The 27,699-nt window shown below is 44.9% G+C and overlaps 1 protein-coding gene across 1 annotated transcript in view; it reads right to left on the bottom strand.

The window, feature by feature from the left end:
- COL6A5 (collagen type VI alpha 5 chain) overlaps positions 1-27,699 on the bottom strand; it is a 94,432-nt gene that overhangs the window by 51,246 nt on the left and 15,487 nt on the right. Inside the window, exons 5-23 of the mRNA XM_043595424.1 lie at positions 26,705-27,259; positions 23,510-24,085; positions 20,289-20,864; positions 17,908-18,248; positions 17,713-17,794; positions 15,427-15,569; positions 14,521-14,613; positions 13,118-13,171; positions 11,270-11,341; positions 10,866-10,892; positions 10,711-10,755; positions 10,568-10,621; positions 8,618-8,680; positions 7,675-7,740; positions 7,156-7,209; positions 3,458-3,493; positions 2,884-2,946; positions 1,389-1,451; positions 279-341 (exon numbers count right to left, since the gene is read on the bottom strand). Of these exons, the coding sequence (XP_043451359.1) occupies positions 279-341; positions 1,389-1,451; positions 2,884-2,946; positions 3,458-3,493; positions 7,156-7,209; positions 7,675-7,740; positions 8,618-8,680; positions 10,568-10,621; positions 10,711-10,755; positions 10,866-10,892; positions 11,270-11,341; positions 13,118-13,171; positions 14,521-14,613; positions 15,427-15,569; positions 17,713-17,794; positions 17,908-18,248; positions 20,289-20,864; positions 23,510-24,085; positions 26,705-27,259 (3,026 nt within the window). The remainder of the gene's footprint in view (positions 1-278; positions 342-1,388; positions 1,452-2,883; positions 2,947-3,457; positions 3,494-7,155; positions 7,210-7,674; positions 7,741-8,617; positions 8,681-10,567; positions 10,622-10,710; positions 10,756-10,865; positions 10,893-11,269; positions 11,342-13,117; positions 13,172-14,520; positions 14,614-15,426; positions 15,570-17,712; positions 17,795-17,907; positions 18,249-20,288; positions 20,865-23,509; positions 24,086-26,704; positions 27,260-27,699) is intronic.

The following is a 27,699-nucleotide window of genomic DNA, read 5'->3' on the forward strand; positions in this document are numbered from 1 at the left end:
TACATTCATGCCTGCAGGAAATCGGGGAGTCGAAGAGAGTTTTCGGAGTTATTTCACCACGGGTGAGATCACAGGGTCTCTCCTGGTGAAACAGGGCAGTGTCAGGAAGAGATAAGCATTTAGAAATTCTTTGCTCAGTGGAAGCAAAAGAATGTATCTCAGAAAGCAGGTGGGGGTATTGAGGGTGCCTGGCTCCTGCGAGGAATTAATATGCAAATCAAGAAAAGAAGGGCAGTACTTTTTTCTCAGTATTTAAATCTATAGGAGATGACACTTACTTTTTTCCCTGCGGGTCCGGGATTTCCAAGGCTCCCTTTAGCTCCCATCGGCCCAGGAAAGCCCTGAAGGAAAATGGGAGACACATATGTGGGTGTTGCAGCAATTCTTAGAAAGCCCATTAGATCAGTTCCGCTTTTCTTCGTGTCATTTCCAACAGCTCCTTGATGCCTGCTTAACAAGAGACCCAGCCACCCAGGGGAGAGAGACATCTGTGCTGAAAGCAGGTGACTCGGCCTACAGTCTGGCTTAGAGGACCACAAATCTTCATCTGCGGGGACACCACTAGTCCGCCCAGGGCCTTCGTGAGAAACAGAAAGGGTGCTCTTGACAGGACGTATGCTATTTCTACATGCGGCACATTGGTTGGAATGTACTGATGTTGTGAGAACGAGACATTGCCACTTGTGAGCATTACACCATGCGCGCATCTGGAACCGTATGCACAGTGTGTTTCAGTCCCAATCTGAATATGGGCACAAGTGTCTTCCACAAACATGCCGGCATGATAAGGAGGCAAACACAGGTGTTCCTTCTGAATTCTCGCTGTCGGAGCTGAAGAACTGAACAGATTCAGAACATTTTTCATAGGAATCCCACCAGCCATCCTCCCTCTTATTACTCGCTGTCAGAAACCTAGGGACCAAATAGATTCAGAGGGTGAGCTGAGGAATCAAGTCAATTTGGGTGGCGAGGGATCTTTGTAGAGTCCACTTTCAAACATCTACAGTCAGTGGAGATACATGTGGCACAGATACATTTTTAAAAGTTAGAAAAGTCAGCAGAGGGAATCGGGTTTTGAAATGTTCACAAGTCTGCGAGATCTGTACTCTTCCAAATGCTTTCTTGGGGCTGATGCGATGGGTCCGTGCTCTCCCAGTAAAACCCCAGTGAAGGAGAGAGAGGAGGGCTTGTGTGACGTGCAAGGAATTGGGGCTGTGCTAAAATTTGCTGCCAATTCTTTTTGTCCCAAATGTGTCCCAAGTTAATTGAAAAATAAAATACCCCAAACGCAGATAATATAAAATAAACTATGTATGACGATGTTTTTGAAGTAAGAGAAAATGGTCTGATTGGAGACCACTGACTCCCAACGTTCCTGAGTCACTCACCTGAGGTCCTTTGTGCCCTGGGCTTCCCTTCTCTCCTTTGCTGCCAGGAATTCCATTTCCCCCCTAATGTGGTAACGAGAAGCATAATTACATGAAGCAATGAAAACGTACTTTCTTCTTTAATGCTTTTGAAACATGTCCACAGAAAAGCGCTGGTCCAACACCACAAGTCACCTTGTAACTATGAGGTTAAGCATATCTCGTAACTGTGAGGTTAAGCATATCTCCCCTAGTGAGGGACTGAGTGGAGGCCCAGACTCCGTGGTACAGATCTTATCCAGGCATCTCTGCCTCGGTCTAAGACCTTCATCCCCCTCTGACAGGGGGAAATGAAAAGGAGACCAAAGGGAGAAATAAAACCCTTAGAAGAAGGGGTGAAGATGCAAACAACGGTCAGATGGATTCCTTTGTTGGGGCAGGTTACCTGGGCCAGAGTGCTCATCGTCAACGTGGAAAATGGAAAGCTAAGTTGTTTCAAGTTGACCCAAGAGGACATTTTAGCAGCAGAAGCCCTACCAGAGGAATTCAAGCCTATTTTCCACCATATTAGCATCTGATGCAAGGTTCTCATATAGATCTCTTGCATGGAAGAAAAAACGAGAGGTGCTGGTGATGTTTCCCCACTACCAAGGCACCAGCTGTACAATGGTTGCACCCACTGGACGAGCCGTCTTTCGCTGCCTGAGTATCAAAGGGACCCTGGAGCAGCTGAGCTAATGTCCCCCTTCTCCCTACAAAGGGGAGATGGATCTGGGCTGGTCACGTGGTTACTCAGCCTAAAGGATTTGCTAGCTGGTGGCTTGATTCAGGAACCCCAGAACCCGCAAGAGAATACCAAATTCTACTTTGGCATGAGTATCTGAAACTTCCTAAAAGAAAAATGAACTCTCGAGAAGGTCTTAGGTCTAGGCACACTTTCCAGACAAATCCTGGCTTCAAGCGGGCTCCATAAGGTAACTAAATACCCATGTGTTACAAAACCATTCTCTAGGGATGACCCCAGCACCTTCCCAACATGAAGGAGAGACAGAGATGTCCTGACTCCGATGCCCATGTCAGCAATGATACGATCAAGAAAAAATGGCTCATGTCTGAATCATGAGCCATTGATCACTCTCTGGACGGCAAAAGATAGGGCTCAGGTACCTACTAATTACTAATTAGTAATTGTTACTAATTAATAGTAATTCATTGATTACTAATATAATAGTAAGGTCCTAATAACTCATTATTACTAACAAGCTGATACAATACTAGGTGAGCACAAGAGCAGCCATTTTCTCTATTCATGAGCTGCAAAATGGAGCGGTTCTGATGGAGCACAATCACTCTCCCATGATGGGAAATGTAGAATTCCAGAAACATGGACCATGGAGGAGGGCAGGAGCAGATTAAGCATTTCTCAGTTATTTATTTTTATACAGAACTACCCACTGGCTTCCTATTGGAATAACTCAGCATTATTTATCAGCATTTAAGAACTACTTCAACATACCTGTGGGCCTTGTAATCCGTCAGCTCCCTGGGTACCTGGAAGTCCAGGATTTCCCGGCTCCCCCTGATGAACGAGTTTTCAGTGTTAATACTGTCTCCACATAGTTTCCATAGAGATTTTCTCTTTATACTACCTAGTACCGTAATACATAGTACATGGGCAATACTTTGACTGAACCTTGGCTCACCCCTTACTTTGCCTAGGATTCTATTCATTTCCATACTAAAAAATGAACACAAGATTGTTTCTTACTCTAGTAAAGAATTTCCCTCCCATGCAGTTGATTCCCAGTGCTTGTGAAAGGCAGTCAAATATATAACATTTGGGATCGCACAGATCCTCTTGTCTATGAGGTGCCTGTGAAGGAGGCTCTGCCTTAGGTCAGGCCCGTCCAGTTCCTGGCAGCTGAGCTGATGGGCCCTTCTGTTTCCCCTCCATGGGTGCGGCCATGTCTATTGCTCTACACTTCCTAGAACATCTTTGTCACATTCTTGTTCATTCCCAGTGCCATCTGCCCATGAGGACTCTCCTTGGAACCAACTACCTTGCAGGGCAGGAAGTAAAGGGTACTTACCGGGACACCTGGGGGCCCCCTTTGGCCTTCCCTTCCCTGGAACAGAAAAGGCAAAGTGTTAGTGTGTACGTAGCCAAGTGGAGGGTTCTTAGAGGCAAACCAGCCTGTTTCATTCCCTGACAGACATAAGTAATGAGCAGCTCACAGAAATGGCTTCCCTGAGGCGCTTTCGAAAGACAAGTTTTCTCGTTGGGCACTTCATTATAGACTAACATTTGGGGGATTGATTGAAAGACAATCTGAAAGTCATTACAGATCCAGCTCCAGTCTGACAATTATTCAGGAGGTTGTTTGGAGGATCAAATCATTCTGAAGAACCTGTCTTCTATCCTTCCCTCTTCAGCAAATTCCATAGAGTACTGTCTGCTAATCAGAGGCTTCCTACATGAGAACAAGCTGTGTCCTCTCTGTCTCTCTGTCCCAGGCCCTGAATGTATCTTAGGGGAGAGTAAAAATTGTTAGGTTCAGTGCTTCACACGTGGGCCCACTGAGGTTTGTTTCCAAGGAATTCTACAAGAAGGAAATGGCCGACGGGATCTGCCCAATGACTTGGCGGTCCAGCAGCCCGGTCACCGGCCACGTTCACCTGATCTCTGAAGCCAGAAATCTGTTTGCACTTAACCAGCGGTGATTTCCATGTCACCAGCTCAGGCTCTCCACCTAAGTGTCTGCCTTTGTCACACCCTCTCCAGAGAGTGTTCTAGGCAGGAGAGGACTCAGACCCCACATTTTAACTTCTTTTTCCCTAAACAGCAGCAATAAAATCTATACCCTCACACCCCCCTCACCCCTGCCCCTCTGAGAGAGCTATGGAACATCCCAATCACCAGTCTACTTTGTATTGTGATAAATGACTATGATTCCTTTAGGTACAAGACAAATACTTAAAAAAAAAAAAATTCTATTCATGCATTCAGAAAGGTAGCCATGGAAATTATTTCAGAATCGGTTTTCTTTCAACTGCCTACCTTCTGAATTTCCTTAGAATGAACTACCTGATCAAGTATCACCTCTACCACTTTGGATAATGATTCGAATTCCTCTCCTGGGGTTCTGCCCCCTTGATTCAGGTACTCTGCTTTCAAAATGCAAATGCCCTTTGGGAGAAGTTACCCATTGTAACCTGTGAGCTCTTTGTTCCTTGTTGGGACTAATAGAGCTCCTGACAAATGAAAGTAGGGAAGAAACAACAAACAAAGGTTGAGGCCACTACTATCCTGGGATGTCTCCATTAAAAGGATAAAAGAACTTCTGAACTACATGCAGACAATATTGCACAATGGTTAGGGTGTGCCTTTAGAATTGAGCTCCTGAGCTCAAGGCTGCCCTTTGAAGCTTGTGTGGCACAGAGCAATTGCTCGGTAAGCCTTAGCCAGGAGGTCGGGACTCCAGACTCTGGTGTGAGACAGTCTGGGTTCAAACCCCAGTTTTGCCACTTGCTACCTATCCTGATCCTGGGCAAGTGTTCCAAGGGTCCTTGTTATTCTCATCTGCAAAATGGATATAAATAATAATGTCTACCTAGTAGGCTTGTTATGAGGATTTAATGAATTAATATTTGAAAGTGATTTGATCAGGACGCGACATAAAATAAATGCTACAGAAGTAGAAATACTATTATTTAAAAGCAGTTGTGTGTTTTTTTAATGTTAGCTTATCTTTGAGAGACAGTGCGAGTGGGGCAGGGGCAGAGAGAGAGGGAGACAGAGGATCCAAAATGGGCTCTGCACTGACAGCCGCAAGCCCCACGTGGGGCTCCAACTCACAAACTGTGAGATCATGACCCAAGCCAGAGTCCAACTCTCAACTGGCTGAGCCACCCAGGTGCCCGTATAAGCATCTGTGTGTGACAGGCCAAAAACAAGGGACCTGGACTGTCGATTCTAGTGCTCTGGTTCTCAGAATATCAAGCCCCCATCTTGGCAACAGCCGGTACAATCAACTTGCATAAGTCGGAATTCTGTCCCGCAGGCGGCCATGTCTTAGGTTTGCTTGTGTTCTTAGAATCTGTTATCTACTTAAGATCCTCTGACCCTCAGAGAGAATTCTCGCCTTCACTGGAAAAGCAGGGGAAGAGGTAGAAAAGCTTAATGTTGTTCTATATTCACATTGCCTTGTTCAGTTCAGGAGAAGAGAGGTTACAAAGGAGGAGCTGGGCAGGAAAACGGGTGAAGATAGGAGAGGGCGGCTGAGAGCCTCCTGTCTCTGAAGTGATTTAGAGTCACTGGTTGGTTTGTCCAAGTAGTAATCCCCAGCCCCATCCCTAGCATCTCTTTTCAAAAGTATTTGATTGAGGGGGACAGTTATAAAGCTATTTCAAACTAAGTGTATTTTCTCTTAAACCAAGAAAAATATATATTTATCTTTAAAATTTATTGCATGTAGGGGTGCCTGGGTGGCTCAGTTGGTTGAGCATCCGACTTCAGCTCAGGTCATGAGCTTGTGGGTTCGAGCCCCATGTTGGGCTCTGTGTTGACAGCTCAGAGCCTGGGGTCTGCTTTGGATTCTGGCCCTCCCTCTCTCTCTGCCCCTCCCCCACTTGTGCTCTGTCTCTCAAAAATAAATAAACATTTAAAAAAAATTTTTTTAATTTATTGCATGTAGTATATGTTGCTGTTCCCTGGATTCCTCTGGTTAATTTTGATTCTCTTGTGTGGAGAAGAGGGCAAAGTCCCAGAGAATTTTTACCAGAAGCACCAGGAAGCCTAAGCCAACTGACGGTAGATCCTATCCCTTAATAACTATGATTCAAGATAAACAAAGGCAAGAGGAATTACAACACATTTCTCCACTATCTAGATCAGAGAAAAAGGCAATCGGCCATGGCCTTCAAAGTGATGAGAAGACTCCAGGTCTGCAACAGAAAAGAAGGCCAAGTATTTTCACTTCTCGATCAAACAAGGTGCAGGGTCCAATCTAGGAGACTGTGTGTTATTGTCTCTTTATGATCTCCGTTCTGAGTGCATGACAAAAGGATTTCTAACACGTTATAAATATCATCTCCCACTTTAGTAATGCACAAAAAGAAAAGCGATTTCTTAGTTGTTCCATAAAAAGAAGGGGAAATCCAGTATTCCTGTTTTAGGCCTGGCATCACATGGGATGCTATAAAGTTGCCCTAGGCTCTCGAAGTTGCCAGAGGCTTGTCCCTAGTCACCGGTGTTTTGGTTCATTCAAGAATTTATCTGTGATTCTTCTTTCCCATTGGCGACATCTGAAGATAAAGAGAGTGGGTTTACCCAATTTATATTCTTATAGAAGCTCAGAGATGCTAAGCTACCGGAGGAGAACTTTCACGTTAAAGCACTGACTCTCTCCAAAGACATTCAAAAGCTTCTGGAAGGCGGAAAGAGGAAGGCAGACTGTCACATAGGTTCTCATCTAGGAGCAATTTTGCCCCCTACTCTCACTCCCCACTCCCCCTCATCCCAGACATTTGGCAAAATCTGCAGACGTTTTTTGTCTGCCACAACTTGGGGGGAGTGAGTGCTACTGACATCTAGTGGGTAGAGAACAGGGATGCTCTTAGACCTCCTCGAACGTACATGACAGCGCCTCACACCATCTAGCCCCAAATGACAATAGTGACAATGGATCAGCCCTGGGCCGGCCAACTCTGCAGGGGCAAATATTGTGAAAACCGTTATGGCATCGTCAGATGATAAGGAGGGGAAATAAATGTTCAAGGAAAAACTTACCCCTCTTCCTCTGGAATTAGGATCACCTGGAGTCCCTTTCTGTCCAGTTCTACCCTAGAAATACAATTGTTCCCCCAAGATCATAAGGCAATATATTCTGACTAATTACAGCAGCATAAAAACCTCACGCACTATTAAAACAGCAGAGCAAATGTGTCATGCTAGAATCTTCTGCATGTTAACACTATTGGGTATATATCTGTTAATGAGGAAAATGGTATAGTAACGTGCACTGCTAACTATCAGTTTCCCATTACAATAATGTCACCTGCCAGAAACTTAATAATTTAACCCATAAAAGTATAACCTACTACATATGTGTCCTGTTTTCAGAAAATATTTCAGAAAATAATGCTGTTTTAAATGTGAACTCGGGGCTGTTATTCAATTATAGAAGGGTTACATATTTTATTAAATAATTAAGACTTCATGAAAGCCTCCGTTCAGTAACAGAATTAATCATTCATATATATGTAAATAGGTCTATAGGTTCTCTGTACGTAAAACAGAACCAATTACTTGTCTTCCTTGTTCTCCTTTGGAGCCCTTCTGTCCTTTGGTGTTACTGTTGCGTCCTGGATTACCCTAGAGGAAGATTTAAAAAGTATTTTAGAACCAAGGAATATCAGCTTTTTTTTTTTTTCTAAATACAATGGTACAATGTTCACGTATTAAGCTAATTTGGGTTAAGTGAGGAGGGGTGAGAGAAAATTCTCCATATTTGAAATTCATCGACTTTTGAGAAAAAAATACAATAATATTTCCCCAAGTTTGAAGAGGGTCTGGTGATCAACGAAGTGATAAGAGTGTTTGCCGAAGCCATGGCAATGATCTCTTCTCTGTATCGGCAGCTTCACTGATGGCCGAACATGCTTATGCTACCCCCTTAGAGGTGTAATAAGATTCCCTTGTAACTGAGTCTGCAAATAGGGAATCTGTAAGATTAGAAGCCCAAGAAGCAGAACTGTGGAAACGTCTCCCAAAAAGGACTTTGGAAGTCTCTACATAACAATAAGGGTGATTAAGATGGAACCTGAGCTCCCAGCTCCAATTTTTTTTTTTTAATTTTAATTACTTTTTGAAAAGAGAGAGAGCAAGTGGCGGAGGAGCAGAGAGAGAGGAGGACAGAGGATCCGATGCGGGGCTTTGTGGTGACAGGCTGATAGCAGCGAGGCCAACGTGGGGCTCAAACTCACCAACTGTGAGATCGTGACCTGAGCCGAAGTCGGACGCTTAACTGACTGAGCCACCCAGGTGCCCCGAAATTTTCGATATGATCAACTACAATCAGATGTGGACAGATTTTTCCCAAGCAGATAAGTCTTGGACAATACCTACTACCCCTGGTCCCAAGACAAGGAGACAAGCCTTCACCCAGAGGTTAGTGGGAGACACAAGGGAGAGGAGATAGGAGCTTAGAGCAACTACATAATTCAGAGCCAACTAGACCCTAGTAACTTACAGGATCTCCTGGGAAGCCCTTCTCCCCATATCTCCCAGGGGGGCCTCTGGAACCTGGGCTGCCCTAAAAAAAAAATAAAATGAGCTTCTGAGTTAGCTTGTAGGAGGGTTTCAGAATGGTGTTAAAGAGTCAAGCATGTGGTTTTGGCGGCAAGAAAGTCAATTAGACAAAATGATCCATGTTCCTTTATCCCAGCCAGTTTCCTCAGCCTTCTCAAGCGATACTCAGTTCAGTGTTAAAAGGTCAAGATGATCGCTGGTCAGGATTATCTAGAGTGACGCTGAGCAATGGGAAAACTCTCATGATCTAGCATAGCGCTACGCCAAAGAACTTTCTGCCCTAATAGAAATATTCTCTGAGTTGTCTAAGATGGTAACCACTAGCCATATGTGGCTATTGAGCACATGAAATGTGGCTACTACAACTGAAGGGCGGGAGTTTTCACTTTCACCAATTTGAATTTAAATGTCATATATTGCTAGTGGGGATTGTACTGGACATCCCAGCCAGTCTAGGAACCTCTGACATTTAAAATGCAGTTGCTCACTGGAAACCTCCACAGCAAATGCTCCAGTTGACAACTCAGACTCAAGTGTTCCCAACTGAGCTTGCCCAAGCCAGTACCGTTCCAGGCATTCTGAATGACTCCTCACTTCCTGCTTCTCTGGTCACCTAGATCTAGAGATCTGTGCCGGAGCCAGAACTAGGGTGAGAGAAACAAGTCACCTGGGGTGCAGTATTTAGGGAGACACATTTGGCAGAGCTCTGAGAGGGAGTACGTCCCTAAATCCTGCACTCCACTGCTCGTTCTGGCCCGGGCCCTGCCACGTCCTTAGTATTAGTACGTCATGGGTCTGTTCTCACCGACGTTGCTTTACTTGAAGGCTTTGTTGCTTCTCCCCTCGATTGTTCCAGATCCTCTCATCTTTGCCTTGCACCTATGTCATCTCTGACACAGTCTCCACACCACCAACAAGTTGTATGTTCAACATGCAAATTCAGTTGTGGCACCCGTACTTAAAATCTTTTAAAGGTACCCAATCTCCTAATGTTAAAAGCCTAACTCCTCAACATGGCTCTCCGGCGTCTTCCCAATCTCTTCTGGCCACCGCTGGAAACTCACCTCCCTCTACCTGTACTCTAATGCTCAATCTGCAGTGCTCTCGAGCCTCTGTGTCTTTGCTTATGCTGTTCCTTCTGTCTAGAATGGCCTTTCTCCATGTCTTGCTAATTCCTATCATCTTCAGCTCAGGGATCATTTCCTCCAGAAAGACTTTCTGAACTCCCTCCCCACCTGAGTTAGGGCTGAGTTAGGTGCCCTTCTCTGGGCTCTCACGTAGTTGCCTACAACATGGCCTCAGTCACATTCTGCACTGTCGTTAGCAATTAATATGTCTGTCTTTCTATGTCTGGGGATCCTTGAGGACAAGGTCAGTGTGGTTCGTCTCCGAATCATCAGCATATAACTCGGTGCTCGGCACATGCCAGATATTCAAAAATATTGCATAAATAAATGGATCAGAACATATAAGCAGAGCTGTTTGGAACCAACCGGCATATATTAATCAGTATTGGAATGAATTTAAGATAAAAAAAGTTTCACCGTGATTTACTACACCCAGGTCGCCAAAATAATTCTGTATCTTTCTTTTGATTTTTATGTTTTTTTTTTCCCTGATGCAATAAAGAGAACAAGGAAGCTACTGGGAGGCAAAAATAATCATTTTTAGACTTCTGAGGAAGACACCAAACGAAGAACCTTGCACGCTTTGAATCCCTCAATGGAATTCTTGAAAATTCCCAAATGGGAAGGCAGCATTTATTCGGTAGTAACAGGCCTTCATTGTGGTCAAGTCAGCTCTCAATTTTCTCCCTTCTAAGCACTGGCGCACAGCAGTTAAGACTATCTCCATCACCAAATTCTCCTTCTTTGATTTACTGAAGATTTACCTGGGATCCTGGATCGCCTTTTTCTCCTTTTGTCCCAGGTAACCCATGAAAGCCCTAAAAGAAAAAAAGGAAAACAAAATCCCCATTTAAAGAGCAATACGCCAACCTCATGATGATGTTACAGTACTTGAAAGATGGCTTACCTCCTCCCCATCCAGTCCGTTAAACCCATCTTCTCCTTTTTCTCCCTGAGGGACAACAAGGAGCACAATCGGGTCAGAGGGGAGCTCGGCCACATGCTTCCTGGGAAACTAATCCCGCCAGGAAATCAAATTCGACTGAGAAGACACTACAGTACCTTGTATCCAGAAAATCCTTTGGCTCCCTGTAAAAGATGAAATATCTCTCACTGACACATCAAAGATAGTCAGAAGGTGGATTCATACCCTGTTGGGGCGGGATGTGGCTGCCTCCCTAAAGAGGGTGATTGTGTTGTTCTTTAGTGGCTTCTGGCTCTAAAATCACAGAGGTTATATAGGTGGGATTGAACACCACCTATGTTTTGAGGTGGGCTCAAAACTCATTGAGGTTTCTAAGAAGTAGAATTAGTCTGAAGGGGAGGACACTAACATGTAATTGGAGAAAGGGAAAGGGGCGGGGCATGGGGGGGATGGAAGAGAGAAAAGGAGGGAGGGAGGGAGGGAGGAAAGAGGCAAGAGGCTGTTGTAGGGAATTCAAAATCACATTTCCAGCAGGGCTTACCTTTTGGCCCTGCTCCCCTGGACATCCTGCAATCCCTTTATCTCCTGTGGGTCCAGTTTCTCCTCGTCTTCCCTAAGAAAAGGTACCCAAACAGGTATCCAAAGTGACTCGTCTGCCAGATGCTGCCAGCAGTTTACTTTTTAAGAGAGAAGCTAGAGCAACAGCAGCACTCTGAGCTTCAGACAGAGCAAATCTGTCCACAAATGTGTTCATTGAACTCTGGTTTTCCCCCTCTATTCAGCATCTTCTGTGCCAACCTGCAGGGCTTCCTTGCAGACCCAAGATCACACAGAAGTGCGGGATGAGCCCAGATGTTTTACCATCTCATCAGACAGCACAGCCAAAGGTTTGGAAGTCGATCTACTTTCCAGCCACCTTTCAAATACTCCAGTAATACGCGTTGGCCCTGAAATTGTGCCCAAGGTCCCAGTGCTGTTGGAAAAGTCAGTACTGAAGCAAGCCAGTCCCAGGGGACTGGGGCTGAGTCCAAGGAGCTGAAGGGAGGGAGGGGCCACTACCACAAGTGCTGGGAGATGGGAAATGCTCGTGTTCACGGAAATGACCCCCAGGTGAAAGAGCCCTAGTCGGATCATCTGCTCGGGGGAGAAGAGTGTTCAAGGTCAATGATGTAGGCATCTCCCAGCAATCCTGCTTCTCCCGGGAAATATTTAAACACAGGTAAATGCCGGTGTAAAATGAATCTCGAGGGAAAAGCAATGTTGTGCTCCTTGAGGGCAGGAGCCCCCAGCTATCTCTTTCCCCAATTGTGTCCCTGGTGCCTGGCTCAAATCTGGGTGCAGGGTGGGTGCTGACGGTTTGCTGTTTGGATAACTAATTGTTTAGCAATGAGCTTGATTCTTCCCTTCCTGAGAGGTGACGGGAGAAGGGATTTTCCTTCTTCCTGCTTTGCTTTCTTTATTCTGAAGATTACTCCCAGGAAAGCAGGAGGCCTCACTCGTGGCCAAAGGTCGCGAGAGCTACCAAAACACTGCAGCTTCCCATTGACTAGACGGTCAGCCAGATGAGGGCTCAAGGCCAGACACCCGGTCAAAGTCCTCAGTGCTGCCTGGGTGGGCTCCGAGACCCCTCTGCAGCTACGTGGTAGGTGAGTTAGAACTCTCCCCTCGGTGGTCATTGTGTAAACTAGGATAGCACTAGAGTCAGAGGAATGTATAAATGTTTTACAGATCGGCAGACTGGGGGTCAGGAAGTTAAGTGTCCTGCCAAGGTCTCTGGTCCAGGTCATCCCTTGGCTGTCTGACTACACGGCCTGTGCTTTTCATCATAACTTGCCACCCAGACGAAGAGCTAGCTTGCGGCTAAGGAGATGGAGATGCAGGCTGGATGCTTCCTGAACTTTCCCTGCCCCAAATGGAGTCACCCAAGTGTTTCAGACTTCAATCTGAACAAATTCCTTCAAATCTATTCTCCCAATTTGATTGATGAATCTAGTGAGAGTTCTGGTTTGAGGGTCAAAGATTGAGATTAGAAAACTTCTGTGTACCACGTAACCACAAAGCTGAGCCTTTCCATGTACTAAATGCTGAACTCTGGTCCAAAGGCAGCCCCTCAAGATAGCCTTGCTTCACCCTGCAGGGGGGCATGGGGGGACCGGAGCGTGCCCGGCTCCCTGCCACTGATAAAAACATGCCAGGCAACGTGTAGGTAAGTGTGCTTCCTCCTTCCCCCCAAAAGTACGTTTGGCAAGTACTCATGACAAATAAAAGGAGGGGGAAACAACCTATCTTCCTCCAAAACCACCAGAAAACCCCTTCTGTAGGAACATAAGGCTTCCCATGCAAAAGAAAATCACTGCTCAAGTCGTGGGAGAGGGTCAGAAGAACTTACAGGGTCCCCGTCCTCTCCCTGATGTCCTCTGCTGCCTTTTATACCCGGAAAGCCCTGGGAGGGAAGAGAGAAAATGCACTTCAGCTGGCTTCCTCCAATTCGAACCTGTGAAATCGTTAGGCGTTATAGACAGGTCCCTCCCTTCAACTTGGTCACAGCGCAGGCAGGGCTGGCTGTGAGTCTGGGGAGAGTCTGACAACCTCTGACCTCTACAGGAAGGTGACCTGTGGATTCCACGTTGCAGGTCAGGGCGTCCGGGTCAGTCCGCACCTGAGGCTGCATGGCCAGCAGCTGTGGCCACCGTAACTCTCCCAGCAGGCAAACTGGTCACTTTCCAAAGACAGCATTTTCTTCTGCTTTTCTGAGAGCTCAGGGAAGAAGCACTCCTCCCGACAACAAGGCTACATATCCCTTGCGATCATCTCTCCCTCTGCCACGTGTGCTTTCACTGCCTTGTGGCCTATTTGTGGCAAAGATTTAAACTGAGGTTTGCTTTCCTCACCCAGTAACACAGGTCCTGATTTACCCCCAGACATACTCGATAGGTTAGTGTTGCCTGCTTTCAGACTTTTTATAAATGGAACCAGACTATATGTATTCTTCTATGTTTTACTTTTTTTCCTTTTTTGGCTATTACAGTGTTTGTAACACCTATTCATGTTGTCGTATATACCTGTAGCTTATTCATTCTCATCACCTTAGAGCACTCCATGAATGCAGAGACCATATTTATTTGAGCTATCGCTGTGTAATTGATCTTGTATACTGCATTTTTAAAAAGCCTATTAATCTGCAATGCTTTGCTGTCTTTGCAGCTCAGTTTCATTCACTGCCGATGAAGGACAACTTTCCCCACTGTTTCTAACACCTCTTGCACCCTCCAAACTGTTGAAAGCAGGTGCAAAAGTACAAATCGCAAAACCGAGGGGGCGCCTGGGTGGCTCAGTCCGTTAAGCGCCTGACTTCAGCTCAGGTCATGATCTCATGATTCGTGGGCCCTGAGTTTCAACCCCGCGTCAGGCTCTGTGCTGACAGCTCGGAGCCTGGAGCCTGCTTCAGAGTCTGTGCCTCCTTCTCTCTCTGCTCCTCCCCTGCTCACGCTCTGTCTCTGTCTCTCAACAGTAAATAAATGTTAAAAAAAAAATTTTATGAAAAAAAATTGCAAAACCGAGGAGCAACATCATGAGGGATATATAAGGAAAACGGGAGTTATTCTTCACAGCAGTATTCAAAAGTGAGCCCCTCTGAACTGGCTCCTACACCACAGGAGTCACAGGAAATACCCAAAGAAGACACAGTGAACTAAATGCCCGAAGCAATTCCATGAGGACCGAGTGAAGTCTGCACATTCAGCCACTTGGCCTCAGCCCCACCCACCCTCTCAAGGCACAACTGAATGGCACCTTCATGGCCTGCAGTCCTGGCATCCCAGGAAGACCTGCACTCCCTGAACACTTGCAAAATGTGCAGCAGCAAGTCCTCTCTGCAATGTTTCCCTGGAAAAAAGCAAACAAGAGAGCAACAATTGTCAGGAACGTCACAACGTTAAGAACTATATTCACGCAGATCATCGCGCACCAACTACACGGCCATCTTCTCTCTTTGGGGGAGGGGCTTCGGAGGATCAGAGGTGCTTTTTTACTTAATATAGAAGACAGCGCACTGGGCTAGCAACTGTGACGCATGATACCCTCTCCCAGGAAATGACCTCTCTATAGAAAGGGCGACTGCCCCACAGAGGACCACAGACTGAGTTTGCACACGACTGGCTGGCTCCTAGTTGACAGACTCCTCTTTTCTGAGGATTTCTGCAGCATAAACTGCTGGGTGATTTTTTTATTTAATGAGGGGCTAGTTGGTTTTTTAGTTCCCTGTGCATTCATTTGGTGAGAAGATAAGGGCGGAAGGACACACAAAACCAAACATATGTGGCTTTCAGGGCACCTGGGTGGCTCAGTCGGTTGAGCATCCAACTTTGGCTCAGGTCATGATCTCATGGTTGGTGAGTTCCAGCCCCACGTGGGGCCCTGCTGTGCTGACAGCTCAGGGCCTGGAGGCTGCTTTGGCTTCTGTGTCTCTGTCTTTCTCTGCCCCTCCCCTGCTCATGCTCTGCCTCTCTCTCAAGGGTAAATAAACATTAAAAATTTTAAAAAAAATATGCGGCTCAGGTCTTTCACACTTTTTCACATACTAAAGACCATGCGCTGAGTGTAATGGGGTAAGCAAGGCACTCTCTGGAAATGCTCATCAAAATTCCAGTTTCGTTCTGATGGCCTTTTGAGTAACTGCATGTCTGTTCGACAACTCACCAGGTACTGTGATAGCATCTTGCCCAGTTCTCTTGTTCCAATGGTCAGATGAGTCCTGTAATCAAATCCCTTCCCAAATTCAAAGCTGGAAAACTCATCGTGGGCAGTCGTGTTTAGGGAGACCACCAGAAGTGCATCGAGTCCTGGTCAGTAAACATGACAGATTCAAAACAAAAGGGGTTGCACGTGAAAAAAGAGGAAAAGCCCATCCTATTTCTACTTGGTGAACGGTGTTCAGAGAATCAAAAAGGGGAAACGGAAACATTAAGAAGAAGCAGGACTCTTGATGTATGAGGAACCCAACAACTTTGCTTGCTTGCTCAGGCCTCAGTAAGAAATCCCCAGAGAAAAAGTATTCCAAGAGCAACTACGTACAAACCCGACAGAAAAACACTAGCAGAAAACTGTGTTTAATGCCTCACCACCAAGTTTTGAGGCAATTCTTGGGCATTTGAAAGCAATTTATAAGAAAGGGAATTGTTCAGCTTCAGAGTTTTTCTGAATGTTTAAATTAACAGTAGTTTTCAGAGCACTTGGGTGGCTCCTTTGGTTGAATGTCCGACTCTTGATTTCAGCTCAGGTCATGATTTCACAGTTTGTGAGATCGAGACCCACATTGGGTTCTGTGGTGACAGAACAGATCCTGCTTGGGATTCTCTTTCCCTCTCTCTCTGCCCCTCTTCCTCCTCTCTCTCCCTCTCTCTCTCTTTCTCTCTCTCAAAAATAAATAAACATTAAAAAAAAATAGTTCTCAAAGTCATCTCCATAGCCAAACACCCCTGGGGGCTCAGGCCCTGAGAGCCTAAGGAAAGCTAAGGGTGAAGTGTTGGCCATAACCAGACTTCCTTCCTTCCTTCCTTCCTTCCTTCCTTCATTCATTCATCCACTCACTTGTTAATTCATTCACTAGTCCATTTACTCTGTCTATCCTTTCATTAAACAAATCTTTGTTTATTAGGAGCCTATTATGTATCAATCATTGTATCAGGGATACACGATGAATAGAACAGGCACACTGTGTCCCTGCAGAGAAGTACATACAGTCCAATAGAAAAGGAAGACAGGGATCAGATAGTTGCCCTGAGAAGTGATAAGTGTCCTGAGACAGAATGGCAGCATGCTTTGAAAGCCTAAAGGAGAAGCTCCTAACTCAGCCCTGGAAAGTCATGGAAGGTTTCGGCCAAGAACTGATGTCTAAGCTGAGCCTGAAGGACGAATGGAAGCTGGTCAAGGAAGAGAACCAGAGACTAAAGGTGGAGAGAAGGACTGGGGAGGAGCTGAGATGGGGGAGAGTTTTATGTAGAAGAAAAGCGTATGCCAGGATAGGGAGGACTGAGCCATGAGGTGTACTGGAGGAAGAAGCAGGAGGCTCTGAGTGACTGGGGTACTAAATGTGGGGAGTGAAGGAAGGCGGGAGTGGGGAGCGGGGGTGGGACCCTGCAAAGTGCCAGAAGCTGTACTAAGGAAACTGATGTGCCCAGAACAGTGGGAAAGGAGGGTGACATAACCCAGCAATCATGCAGGAGACTTCGTGGCCTCCAGGGAGGTTGCCCACAGAACCTAAACCCCAGAAGCCAGCGTGGGTCTACGCCCAGAAGTCTTAAACAATGCATCCCGTCTAATGATCAGTGGACCCTCCTGTCACTGCATATGACTCTCAATTTCTGCATTTAGCTTCCAGCTCAGTCTGAAACTATGACATGGATAGTAAGAAGTGCTTTTCAAGATCCGTGTGTCTGTCCTTCACGTGGATAATCAGAAACAGTAAGGAGTGTCCTAGGTCAGGTGACCTGGAAGCAGGATCTAACGGAAGAATTTGTGCGTATCTAGTTTATTAAGGGGGAGAAAGAAGGGGAAGTTGTAAGCAAAGATGTGTGTCAGTAAGGGCTTCACCTTAGTCTGATTCCTGAAGGACTCTGGGGTATAAACTGTATCACAGTTGACCCACTGGAGGCAAAGGTGCTGGGTTTTTGTATCCCTATATCGATGCCCCCCCCCCCTTCCATTTCTAGGTGGGACATGGTATAAACCCACCCCTGGTCCAAGGGTCAGGTAAGGGTTCAGGTCAGTCAAGGACTCATGACTGTAGAAGGTCACAGGTGTAAGCACTTGGCCATGGCATTTGCAGCCCCTGGGGGATCAGTGTGCAGGTCTAGGGGTTCTGGGGAGGCACCAACAGCATCTGTTACTAGTGGCCAGACAGATCCCAAGATCTTTGGCACCTGAGTAAGTAGGGACTTGTTTAGTACCTTCTGTGCTTCACCACTTAAATTCACAACTCAGTACCTGCTTCTCTGAGCCTGTCTGATTGATTTTCAAGCATTATCTTGCTTTCACCCCCAAGACCATCTGAAAAGATGAGCAGCACCTAGAGAAAGAGGAAAGCAGAAAATGGGACGATGTGAAAATGAGACATATAACTGGGGAGGAAGAAACAAACAAAAGAACACGGAGATGGGAGAGAGACTGTGACGTGAGTACCTGTCCTTGGGATGTAGATCCCTTCTTAAACGTATTCCACAGAGACCTCAAGAACTGTGCATTCAGATGAGTTGGCCCATTAACGGTGACCTGCAGCAGCCTGTCAAATATTGCTTTCTGGTAGATTTGGAACTCAGTAGGGAATTCTCCATCATCGTTCACCTTGAAGGCCACGTTCATCTGCACCTCCGCGCCTGCCCCACAGCTTACCCCCCTGATGGAGGTCATGTCCTCTAAGATGCCTGGGAGGTATGATTCCAGCCGGGGGTGGTCGTCGAACAACTGCGCCCCCGGCAGATGAGTGGAAATGTCAAACCCAACCACGACGTCCATAAAGCAATCTGGAGACCAAGGAAAATGAGGCCAGATTAATGAGTAGACAGGAACAAGGAAGGGAAGACGAGGCAGAAAATAAGGAGAGCAGTCATGGCATGGCCCAGGGCTGGAGGGACTCTAGCACCCACAAATGGTCAAGAAGGAAGATATTGGCTGCTTGATCTACATATAACACAGGTGTTTCCTCTCTCCTTTTTCAAATATTACAAGTTCCAATAGCTATTTGAAGTTCCAATCATGGTTCAGCCTCATTCTCAGAGGCTGGCTTCCTGGCTGGCTGTGTGTGTGTGTGTGTGTGTGTGTGTGTGTGTTTGCACATGCATATTTTCTTCTTTTAATGATGACATACTATGATTCATATGATCATATTAAATATTTGAATTATCCTTAGAGATGGTTTAATCCGGAGATCACACATTCAAATGGCTGTAAAGGCCAGGTGGATAATGTAAATGAGCTAAATGGGCAGGGAGAACAGTGGATGGATGGAGACTAACCATCCATCTGGTCACTGCTCAGCTCCAGCTGAGAGTCAGCCATGTGGGAAAAGGGACCCAGTGTTGTCAGATAGAGTTTTCAGAGAGAAGCCTGAAATCTAGATTTTTTTTATGTGACATCTTCAGTTTGTAAAAGCTGGCAATTAATTTTAACAAGTTGTCAACACTGTATAGGACAAACACAATTCAGCTACAAGTTGCCATTTGGACACCTCTGACCCTTCCCAGTTGCTCATTGTACACATGAGGAAAGAATGATTCATGGAGGTTGCTGCTGTTGAACCAGAATAAGAACCCCGGATTTCTGATTCCAGTCCCAGGGCCCTTTCCCCCACCGTAGCCTGCTTCCAGCTGAGCACCCCAAATGGTGTGTAGAAGATCTGGAGACCTTGAAAACACCAACCCATTTTGTGAAAGAAGTAGCTTCAGTCATAATTCTAGAAACAGAAGCACACTGAGGAGTTTCTGCACGCTGTACCAGTTCTACAAAATGTTATCATTCACCGCTGCTTCCTGGTGTGCTGTCTTCCCAACTCCCAGCCCAGACGTACAGAACCTGAGTCCCACACGGTGACTCTCAGCTGGAGCGAGCAACACCCTCCCCATGAGATGCGCCATCGCTCTCCATTCTTTTCCTACCCTCCCGGCCTCCCTGACTCATTTATATTACCTTCCTGGCCTTTGCAGCCATTTGTGTTTGTGACCTCTGGGTATTAAATAATCCCCAGGACAATTCAACTCTTCACCATGTTATGATTACACGAATGCCATTATGTGCAATTTAAGAAACAAAACAGATGAACATGGGGAAGGGAAGGAAAATTAAGATAAAAACAGAGAGGGAGGCAAAACATAGGAAACTCTTAAATACAGAGAACAAACTGGTTGGCTGTTGGGTAGGGAGATGGGCTAAATGGGCAAGGGACATTAAGGAGGGTACTTGTTGGGATGAGCACTGGGTGTTATATGTAAGTGATGAATCACTAAATTCTACTCCTGAAACCATTATTACACCACATGTTAAGTAACTTGGATTTAAATAAAGTAAAAATATAAATAAATAAATAAACATGCACATAGATAGGCTCATATAGACACACACACACACACACACACGAACAATGAGTCCCTTATAAGACAGTTTAATAAAGTTAAAATAGTAAAGCTGTCAACCTGCAAATGTTAGCTTTACTTACTTCCTACCAGTTGCAAGGCATTATTCTAGGACTTCCAGAAGTGGAAAGGGTAGAAACAGGAGACTGAGGTCCAGGTGCAAAGAGGGACATGAACCCCGGGTTGGAGTGAAGGGACAGGGCTGACCAGAGGACACAACCCAGGGCCTCCTCCAGCCTCTGCATCCTTTCCCTTGTCTCTGAGGGTGGCTGGCTGATCTCAAGCTTCCCAGAAACAGAGAAAAGGTCTATCTTCACTGTGCACTATTCTAAAAATATGTTCATCTAGAGCTGGCCCCTAGAATACCTTGGGAAATGAAGCACTGGGAAGGTACAATTAAATTAAAAAGAAATAAAGAACAAGGGGAACACTTACTGGTTTTCCTGCAGTTCTGGCAGATTTCACGGACCATTCTTTTTTTCGTCTCTATATCCCTTAAGTTACTAAATTTTTGGAAAGTGAATACTTTTTCAGAATTGCCTGTTATTGGCAGAAGTTGTTCCTTATGAACATTTCCTATGCCACAAGCCAGGATACAAATTCCAAGGTTTTTCAGGATTTTTACTTCCTCTGACACATCATAGTGGGGATCTCCGGATGTGATAACTACCAAAATTTGAGGGACACCAGCGTTTCTTCTCCCACCAGAAGGTGGATCAAACATGACTTTCACTTTTCTAAGAGCCAGGTCAATTCGTGGAGACCCCTTGCTCTTGGTGATTTTTTGAATTTGAGTCTTCAACTTGGCTGTAGTCAGAGAGTTTTTCAACTCAATAATTTTTTGGAAGTCACGGCCAAATTGAGCCAACCCAATTTTTATTCTCTGAGATTCAATGTTAAAATTATCAATGAGGTCTGACAGAAAAGTTGTCAGGGCAACAAAGTCTGAGTTGGATACCCTGTCAGAGCCATCAAAAGAGAAAACCACATCGGCTTCTTGAATGTCGCAGACTGCAATTGGAAAAAACAAAACAATTATTTTCCTCATGAATGATTCAAAAATTTCTCTTTCCTTCAATACTTAAATTGCTTTACTAAATCCCCACATTAGTATCAAATTGAAATAAGTTAACAGAAGGGAGGATCAGCTATTGGCGTTCAAAGAGAAGGAAACACAGTGCGAAGGAAAAAAAGGTAATAGACTTTGTTTCAAATTTTAATATTTGCATGATTCATTTGAAAGGGCACCGAAAGTTGCTCAGAGAAAAAGAGAAGTTTGAATAGCTTGAAGCCACTCACTAAAAAGTAATTGCAAAGGCTAGAAATCCCCTCAACACACCCAGATTGGATGGTTCACCCAAGTCAAGGTAATGGTACCCCTATACTATATTCAGTATTCCTGTTACTAGTAATGCTACCACTTTGCATGTGTGTTGAGAAATACCATTTTTTAAACACTGCTCTTGGCATACAGTAAGTTAATATTCATGACCATGTTTTAATAAGTTAATCTAATTTTATAGATATAGAAGTGGAATTCCGAGGTTAAGTAACTTGCCTAAGAATACACAATTATTATACTGTGCAGCTGGTACATGGACCGCCTCATCGTTTTATCTCTAAATAAAAGTATTTTTTCTACCGCAGTTTTTTTATAATATCATACCCCACATATTAAAACTGAATGGGACAAGTGCTAATGGCTAGTAAACACAGCATGGGGTCATCTCCCTGAAATCCAATGAGAAATGTCCCATAACGAAGGGATAATCTTCTATGCTCTGTTCCAATCAAATGCAATGGCTGGGACAGGGCCAGCACTGAAGTGATTACTAAAGGCAATTGAAACAAAGGGATGCCCACTGCCACACAATCATTTGTAAGGGTAGTCTGGCAGACACACAGCTGGGCTGCCCAGATAGACTTTCAAGGAAGGATTTACTGCCTGGTTGTGGGCACATGGTCAACTGAGGGCTTCCGACTGTCAACTCCTTCAGGGTCAGCCTTACTACAGGGAGATGTCTTGCCAAAGACCGTGCCCTGCCCAGGGCAGCTCACATCTGGGGACTAAGTGAGAAGGGGATATGACCACCCAGCCAGCTTAGTCTGATGCTGGACAACGCTGATGGGCAATGCACGCTCCAGAGCTCTTTGCCGGGTTTGGAGCTCTGTCAAGCATGCATCACTGTTTAACTTTTTTCCACTTTTTTTTCCTAGGTGTGGATCCCTAAAAAACATCTTGCATCTTAAACTCCGCCTCAGCATCTGCCTCTGAAAGGTATGCATGGGAGAGGAGAATAAAACCGCTTCCATCTCTGTAGGAAAAGACCGTGTATCCTGGTGATGTACTAGATTTGGTGGGGACCCAATGATTAACAAGGGGCCAAGCCTGCCCAAGGAGGCCACAGTCTTGCGACAGATACAGATAAGGAAACAGCGAATCTGCATTCAGTGCTACCACCAGGAGCAACAGAAGGTGCAGGAGCTGGGAGACACAGTGGGGTCACCGCCAGGTATTGGGGCAGGAAACTGGCGCACAAAGGCTGCAACATGGCAGCTAAGCTAGATGTAGCCAGGGAAAATGCTGGGCTGGCATGTTTGTGGTGGGTAGAATACTGTGCACAGAGATGCCATTTCAGATGGACAGGAGAGATTGTGAAGGGGGGAGGGGCAGCAGGTGAGGCTGGAGCTGTGGGCAAGGCTAGATGGAACTCAGCAGGTCAGTAGTTGTAAACTGTGAGCAGAGCAGTGACATGGTCCAGTGTGTGTTAGGAAGATCACTCAGTGCTGAGAACAGAATCAAAGGTGGCAAGATGAAGGGCAAGGAGACTAAATTTCACGGTGGGAGTCCAGGGACAGGCTAGAACGGGCAGAACTGAGAAGGCCCCGCTGCCTTGGGAGAAGTCACAATTTTTTTCTTATGGATAATACCATCATCATTCTGTATCTGAAACCCAGAAGATTAATTCATTGCTCACTTTGAGCTCAGGTGGCAAATCTTACACTTTCCTCAGGTATGATGCCTCCAGACTACTCCACCCTAGTGGTATCTCATGGAATCAGCTTAGGTCCCTTCCCTCCCTGCTCCTACCCACCAGCCTCCATGACTCCCTATTGAACTCCCATATTCTTTCCTCTGCATTAGTGGCCCTTATCCAGAAAAGCACATCAGACCATTTGAACCTCCTGTGGCCCTAGAGAATGTCTCTAATCCCAGTTAGAAGGCCCTGGATCTTTGAAGACAAAAGTCTATCTGTCAAACCATGTAACTCTCCACCCGAGTCTGGCCTGAAACTGGTGCTCAGTGGTTGTGCTGAGACTATTATGCAAATGGAATAGTACAAGTGGCCCTGAAATGGGGTAAGGTGAATACAATCCTAAGTAGAGTTCCTTTCTGCCAAGAAAAAGGCAACAAGGTGGCAAGACCTCAAAGAGTATTTCTGAAACTTCCTTCCATAAGCTCTTCAATGCACACCGTGGTGGGAGGGGAACTTTCAGATCTTGTTCAATCAATGCATTTGAGAGATGAGAAAATATAGCCTGAGCAGAGAGATGTTCAGCCATGACACCCAGGTAATGGGAAGCCAAGATTTAATTTATTTTTTGCTTAACCTTTTATTGCTACCCCCACAGAAACTTTAAAAATCACAACTTACGCTCATGTGAGTTGATACACATTTTTTCTTGCAGAGGCAGGTAAAGATCTTCCAGTTTGGTGAAATTTCCTACGTAGAAAGTATTGCTTTTATTCCCTGCGATAGCCTCGAGTTCAAGTGGGTTGGCCTCTCCTACGCCCACTGCATAGATGTTGATGCCTTTGTTTCTTAACTTCAATGCTGTGTCATTGAGCCGATTTCGGTCATGGGACTCCCCATCGGTGATGATAACCAACATCTGCTTCACATTTTCCTCGATGCGGCTGCCATGTTCTTTTGTGAACATTATGTTTGTGTGTTCGAGAGCCTTGGCAGTCCAGGTATCCCCTCCGGTGTGCCTGCGTGTCCTCAGATTCTTAATGATTGCAGATCTATTTGAATATCTACTAAGGTGGAAAAGAACCTCAGGATCATTTGAGTATTTGAGAGCTCCAATCCGAACGCGGTCGATGCCAACATCTGCTTTCTTCACCAAGTGGATAGTTAGGTTCATCATGCTTTTTTGCTCTTCTGTACCTATGCTGCTTGAATGATCCAGCACAAACACGATGTCTAACACCTTAATATTTTTACAATCTGGAAGAATAAGGAAGCAGGCATCACAATCTTTCTGCAGTATATCCTACACAGACAGTCGAGAAGGGGGAGCAAACTAACATTTGCCATGAACCTACTATGTGCCAGACACTGCACCTTACTTGTTAGAGAGGGCTTACTCTGTTTTACAGAGTAAGAAACTGAGGCTCAGTGATGTACAAGCTACCCCTGATTCCAAGGACATTGTACTTGACAATGGCTCTGTGGTCAGTGTTTCTTAAGCCACGCCACTTTGTTCTGCTACATCTCATTAGGGCACAGGATGTCTTTTGCTCGAAAGGCTTTCAACTGAAAGGAAATGTCAGAAGGTAGTTCAATGTCAATGTAATGGTGAGACATGACTAGTGTTTGCCAAACTGGCCTGCTGTTTTAAAGAGCTCAGAGGCTCCCTGTATAAGCTGGGATTTTTTTTATCTTACTCCCTCTAGTTCCAGCTGTCTTTTCAGCTTCTGGTTGGCTAACTTTCCCAAACGCACCGTGCCTCTTGGCATTCATTTGTGCTCCTTCTCCTGATCTCCTGAGTTAGAACCCAGAAAGGCCCCAAGTAGGGAGAGCTAAGGCCCCTATCCCCTCACCTCAGCCCTAAGCTCTCCTCCACATCAGAAGCCAAGTGACCACTCTGGATAGGTCTCCAAAGTATGGGGTTTCTCTCCCCTTTTTTTCTTCCCTCAGTAACTTAAGCATATGCCTTTTGGAATTTCACTTTCTCCACTTTCTACCTATATATGGTAACTCCAATCCTTATTTCTGGCAATGAGGTCTCAAATTCTCAAGCCTAAGATGCAATGGAACCTGGGGCAATGACCCACCAAGATTTAGTGATTAGTCATGACTTGAGGTTTATGAGTCGATCTAATGTGTAAGCCAGGGAAATTTCACCTTATGCTATAGAAAGGGCCTCCACCAACATTATATTTATCAAAATGAAGAAATGCCAGGAAAAGCCCCATGGATTTCAAAGGTGGGGATGTGACCTTAAGATAAACCTTTCTTAGAATGTCTCAACATTACTAAGAATTTGGCAATCATTGCCATTTTTTTTTAAGCAGGCTCACACCCAGCGTGGAGCCCAATGTGGGGCTTGAACTCACAACCTTGAGATCAAGACCTGAGTTGAGGTCAAGAGTTGGATGCATGGGGCACCTGGGTGGCTCAGTCGGTTGAGCATCCGACTTCGGCTCAGGTCATGATCTCACGGGTTCGTGAGTTCGGGCCCTGCGTCAGGCTCTGTGCTGACAGCTCAGAGCCTGGAGCCTGTTTCAGATTCTGTGTCTCCCTCTCTCTACCCCTTCCCCGTTCATGCTCTGTCTCTCCTCTGTCTCTCAAAAATGAATGAACGTTAAAAAAAAAAAAAGAGTTGGATGCTTAACCAACTGAGCCACCCAGGCACTTCACAAATCATTGCCATTTTAACTAAGCTGTTAAGAGAGAACTCACAGCACCACTGTCTAAAACTCAGACTTAGACCAAGACATTTTGTTTGTTACCTTTGTAAAGATTTCTCACACATAATTCTGAATAATATAGTCCAAAGGTCTCTATGTTGCTAGGGGAACAACATACAACAAATTTACTAATATTTCAGCATGTTCTCTTAGTGGTGCCCAAAAAACATGGGGCGCCTGGGTGGCGCAGTCGGTTAAGCGTCCGACTTCAGCTCAGGTCACGATCTTGTGGTCCGTGAGTTCGAGCCCCGTGTCAGGCTCTGGGCTGATGGCTCAGAGCCTGGAGCCTGCTTCCATTCTGTGTCTCCTTCTCTCTCTGCCCCTCCCCCCTTCATGCTCTGTGTCTCTCTGTCTCAAAAATAAATAAACGTTAAAAAAAATTAAAAAAAAAAAAAACAGGTAACAGCACGTGGCAGATTTAAAAGCACAGGTGTTTTTAGTCTTACATGTGTATTTATAGCAACTTCTCTATTAAGAGCCATTAAAGTTGATGGGCTCAAACTGAAGATTTGCTCAACACAAGTTTTAAAGTACGACAGTTCGTGAGATAAAATGATCCCAAGCAATCATTTTTAAAAAGTAACAACTTGAAATTTTCCAAAGCGATAGATACATGAAAAGGCAAATGTAAACTATCTCTCTGATAGTGGTGAAGAAGAAAAATGCAAAAGAATGAAAATACACACTATATCTTTAAAATACAGGGGATATTTAGGGGGTTATGCTTAGGACATTGGATTTAATTTAACTAAGAGGAAGATGACTTTGTGTCTCTAATTATTTACTATTTGACACTGGTTATTGGTAGGCCAGGAACAATTCTGGGGAATCATTTGAGATTAAAAATTGGCTCTGAAAAATCTAGGTATGGACGTAGTTAAAAATGTGGAAGTTCGATAAGAAATTCTGGGAACCTGTGGGAATATACTTGAAGTCACCACAGCCAGACTATTTTGTTGCCAAACTAGAGGGCAAAATTGTTAAACTGGAATATCCCTGGAGGTTACAGATGTTTCCACAACACAGACAAGACAAGACTGAAACTTAACACTAAAGTCCAGATACAGTCCAAGCCCGTGGTACAGCCCACTGCTCATCCCATGAAGTCAACAGCTCATGCCCTTGAGTCCTGAAGAGTAACAGTGTCACTTACCATGGAGAGCACATACACGAAAAATGAGTTCGTTTTCTATTGCATTTAGATCATCAAACTTCTCAACTTGGAAGACCAGCTTGCCATCCCCACTGATCTCCTCCAGCTCCATCCTGTTGGCGCCATATACTCCCACGGAGAAGATGATGACACCACTGTCCCGTAGTGCTTTAGCAGGTTCTCTCACAGAATCTTGTGCCTCTCCATCCGTGATGAGGATAAGAAACTTCTTGACCCCAACACGGGCCCCCTTGGTGGGGGTGAAGTATTGAGCTACAAAGGTTAGTGCACTTCCAGTCAAAGTGTTACTGTTGATGTAAGACATTCTGTCTACTGCATCAGCAATTTCTTTTTGTGTAAAGTATTTATTAAGCTGGAATTCTTCCTGATTATAATGACTGAACTGAACGACACCAATCTGAGTTTTGTCTGGACCAATTTTAATCTTTGCTAATAGATTTTTCATGAAGGTTTTCATTTTTCCAAAATTTTCATATCCAATACTGCCAGAACTGTCCACCAGAAACATGATGTCAGCCTTCATGTCTTCACATCCTGAGCATTGTCAAAAAGACCAGGTTGATGTAATTTTCAAAACACAGAGAAGCAGCAAGCAAGAAAGAAATGCATTAGTCAGAAAACATCAAAAATTAACTCAAACACCTGCTATTGTATTTGAAAATTTTATCTGCTTCTATAGTAGAGGCCTGTTGACCAGGACCCAGAATCAGAAATCTACTGAATATTATCCAACAAGTTTTAAGAGAAAATGCAACTTCCAAAGTGTATATTCATTCACCCATGCGTCATTCATTTATGCATAGTTCATTCATTCATAATTCTTGAGGTGTATGAAATGCCAAGTATCAGGTTATGTGTTAAAGGATGTGATGGTGATCAAAAAAAAGGAATAAGAGAAAAGGTAATCAATTCCCTATGTCCATAGGACTAATATTTCTGGGTTTTATGTATAATCTTGAAACAAAAAGTTCTAA

The sequence above is a fragment of the Prionailurus bengalensis genome, chromosome C2, assembly GCF_016509475.1.
Source record: "Prionailurus bengalensis isolate Pbe53 chromosome C2, Fcat_Pben_1.1_paternal_pri, whole genome shotgun sequence".
Classification (NCBI taxonomy): domain Eukaryota; kingdom Metazoa; phylum Chordata; class Mammalia; order Carnivora; family Felidae; genus Prionailurus; species Prionailurus bengalensis.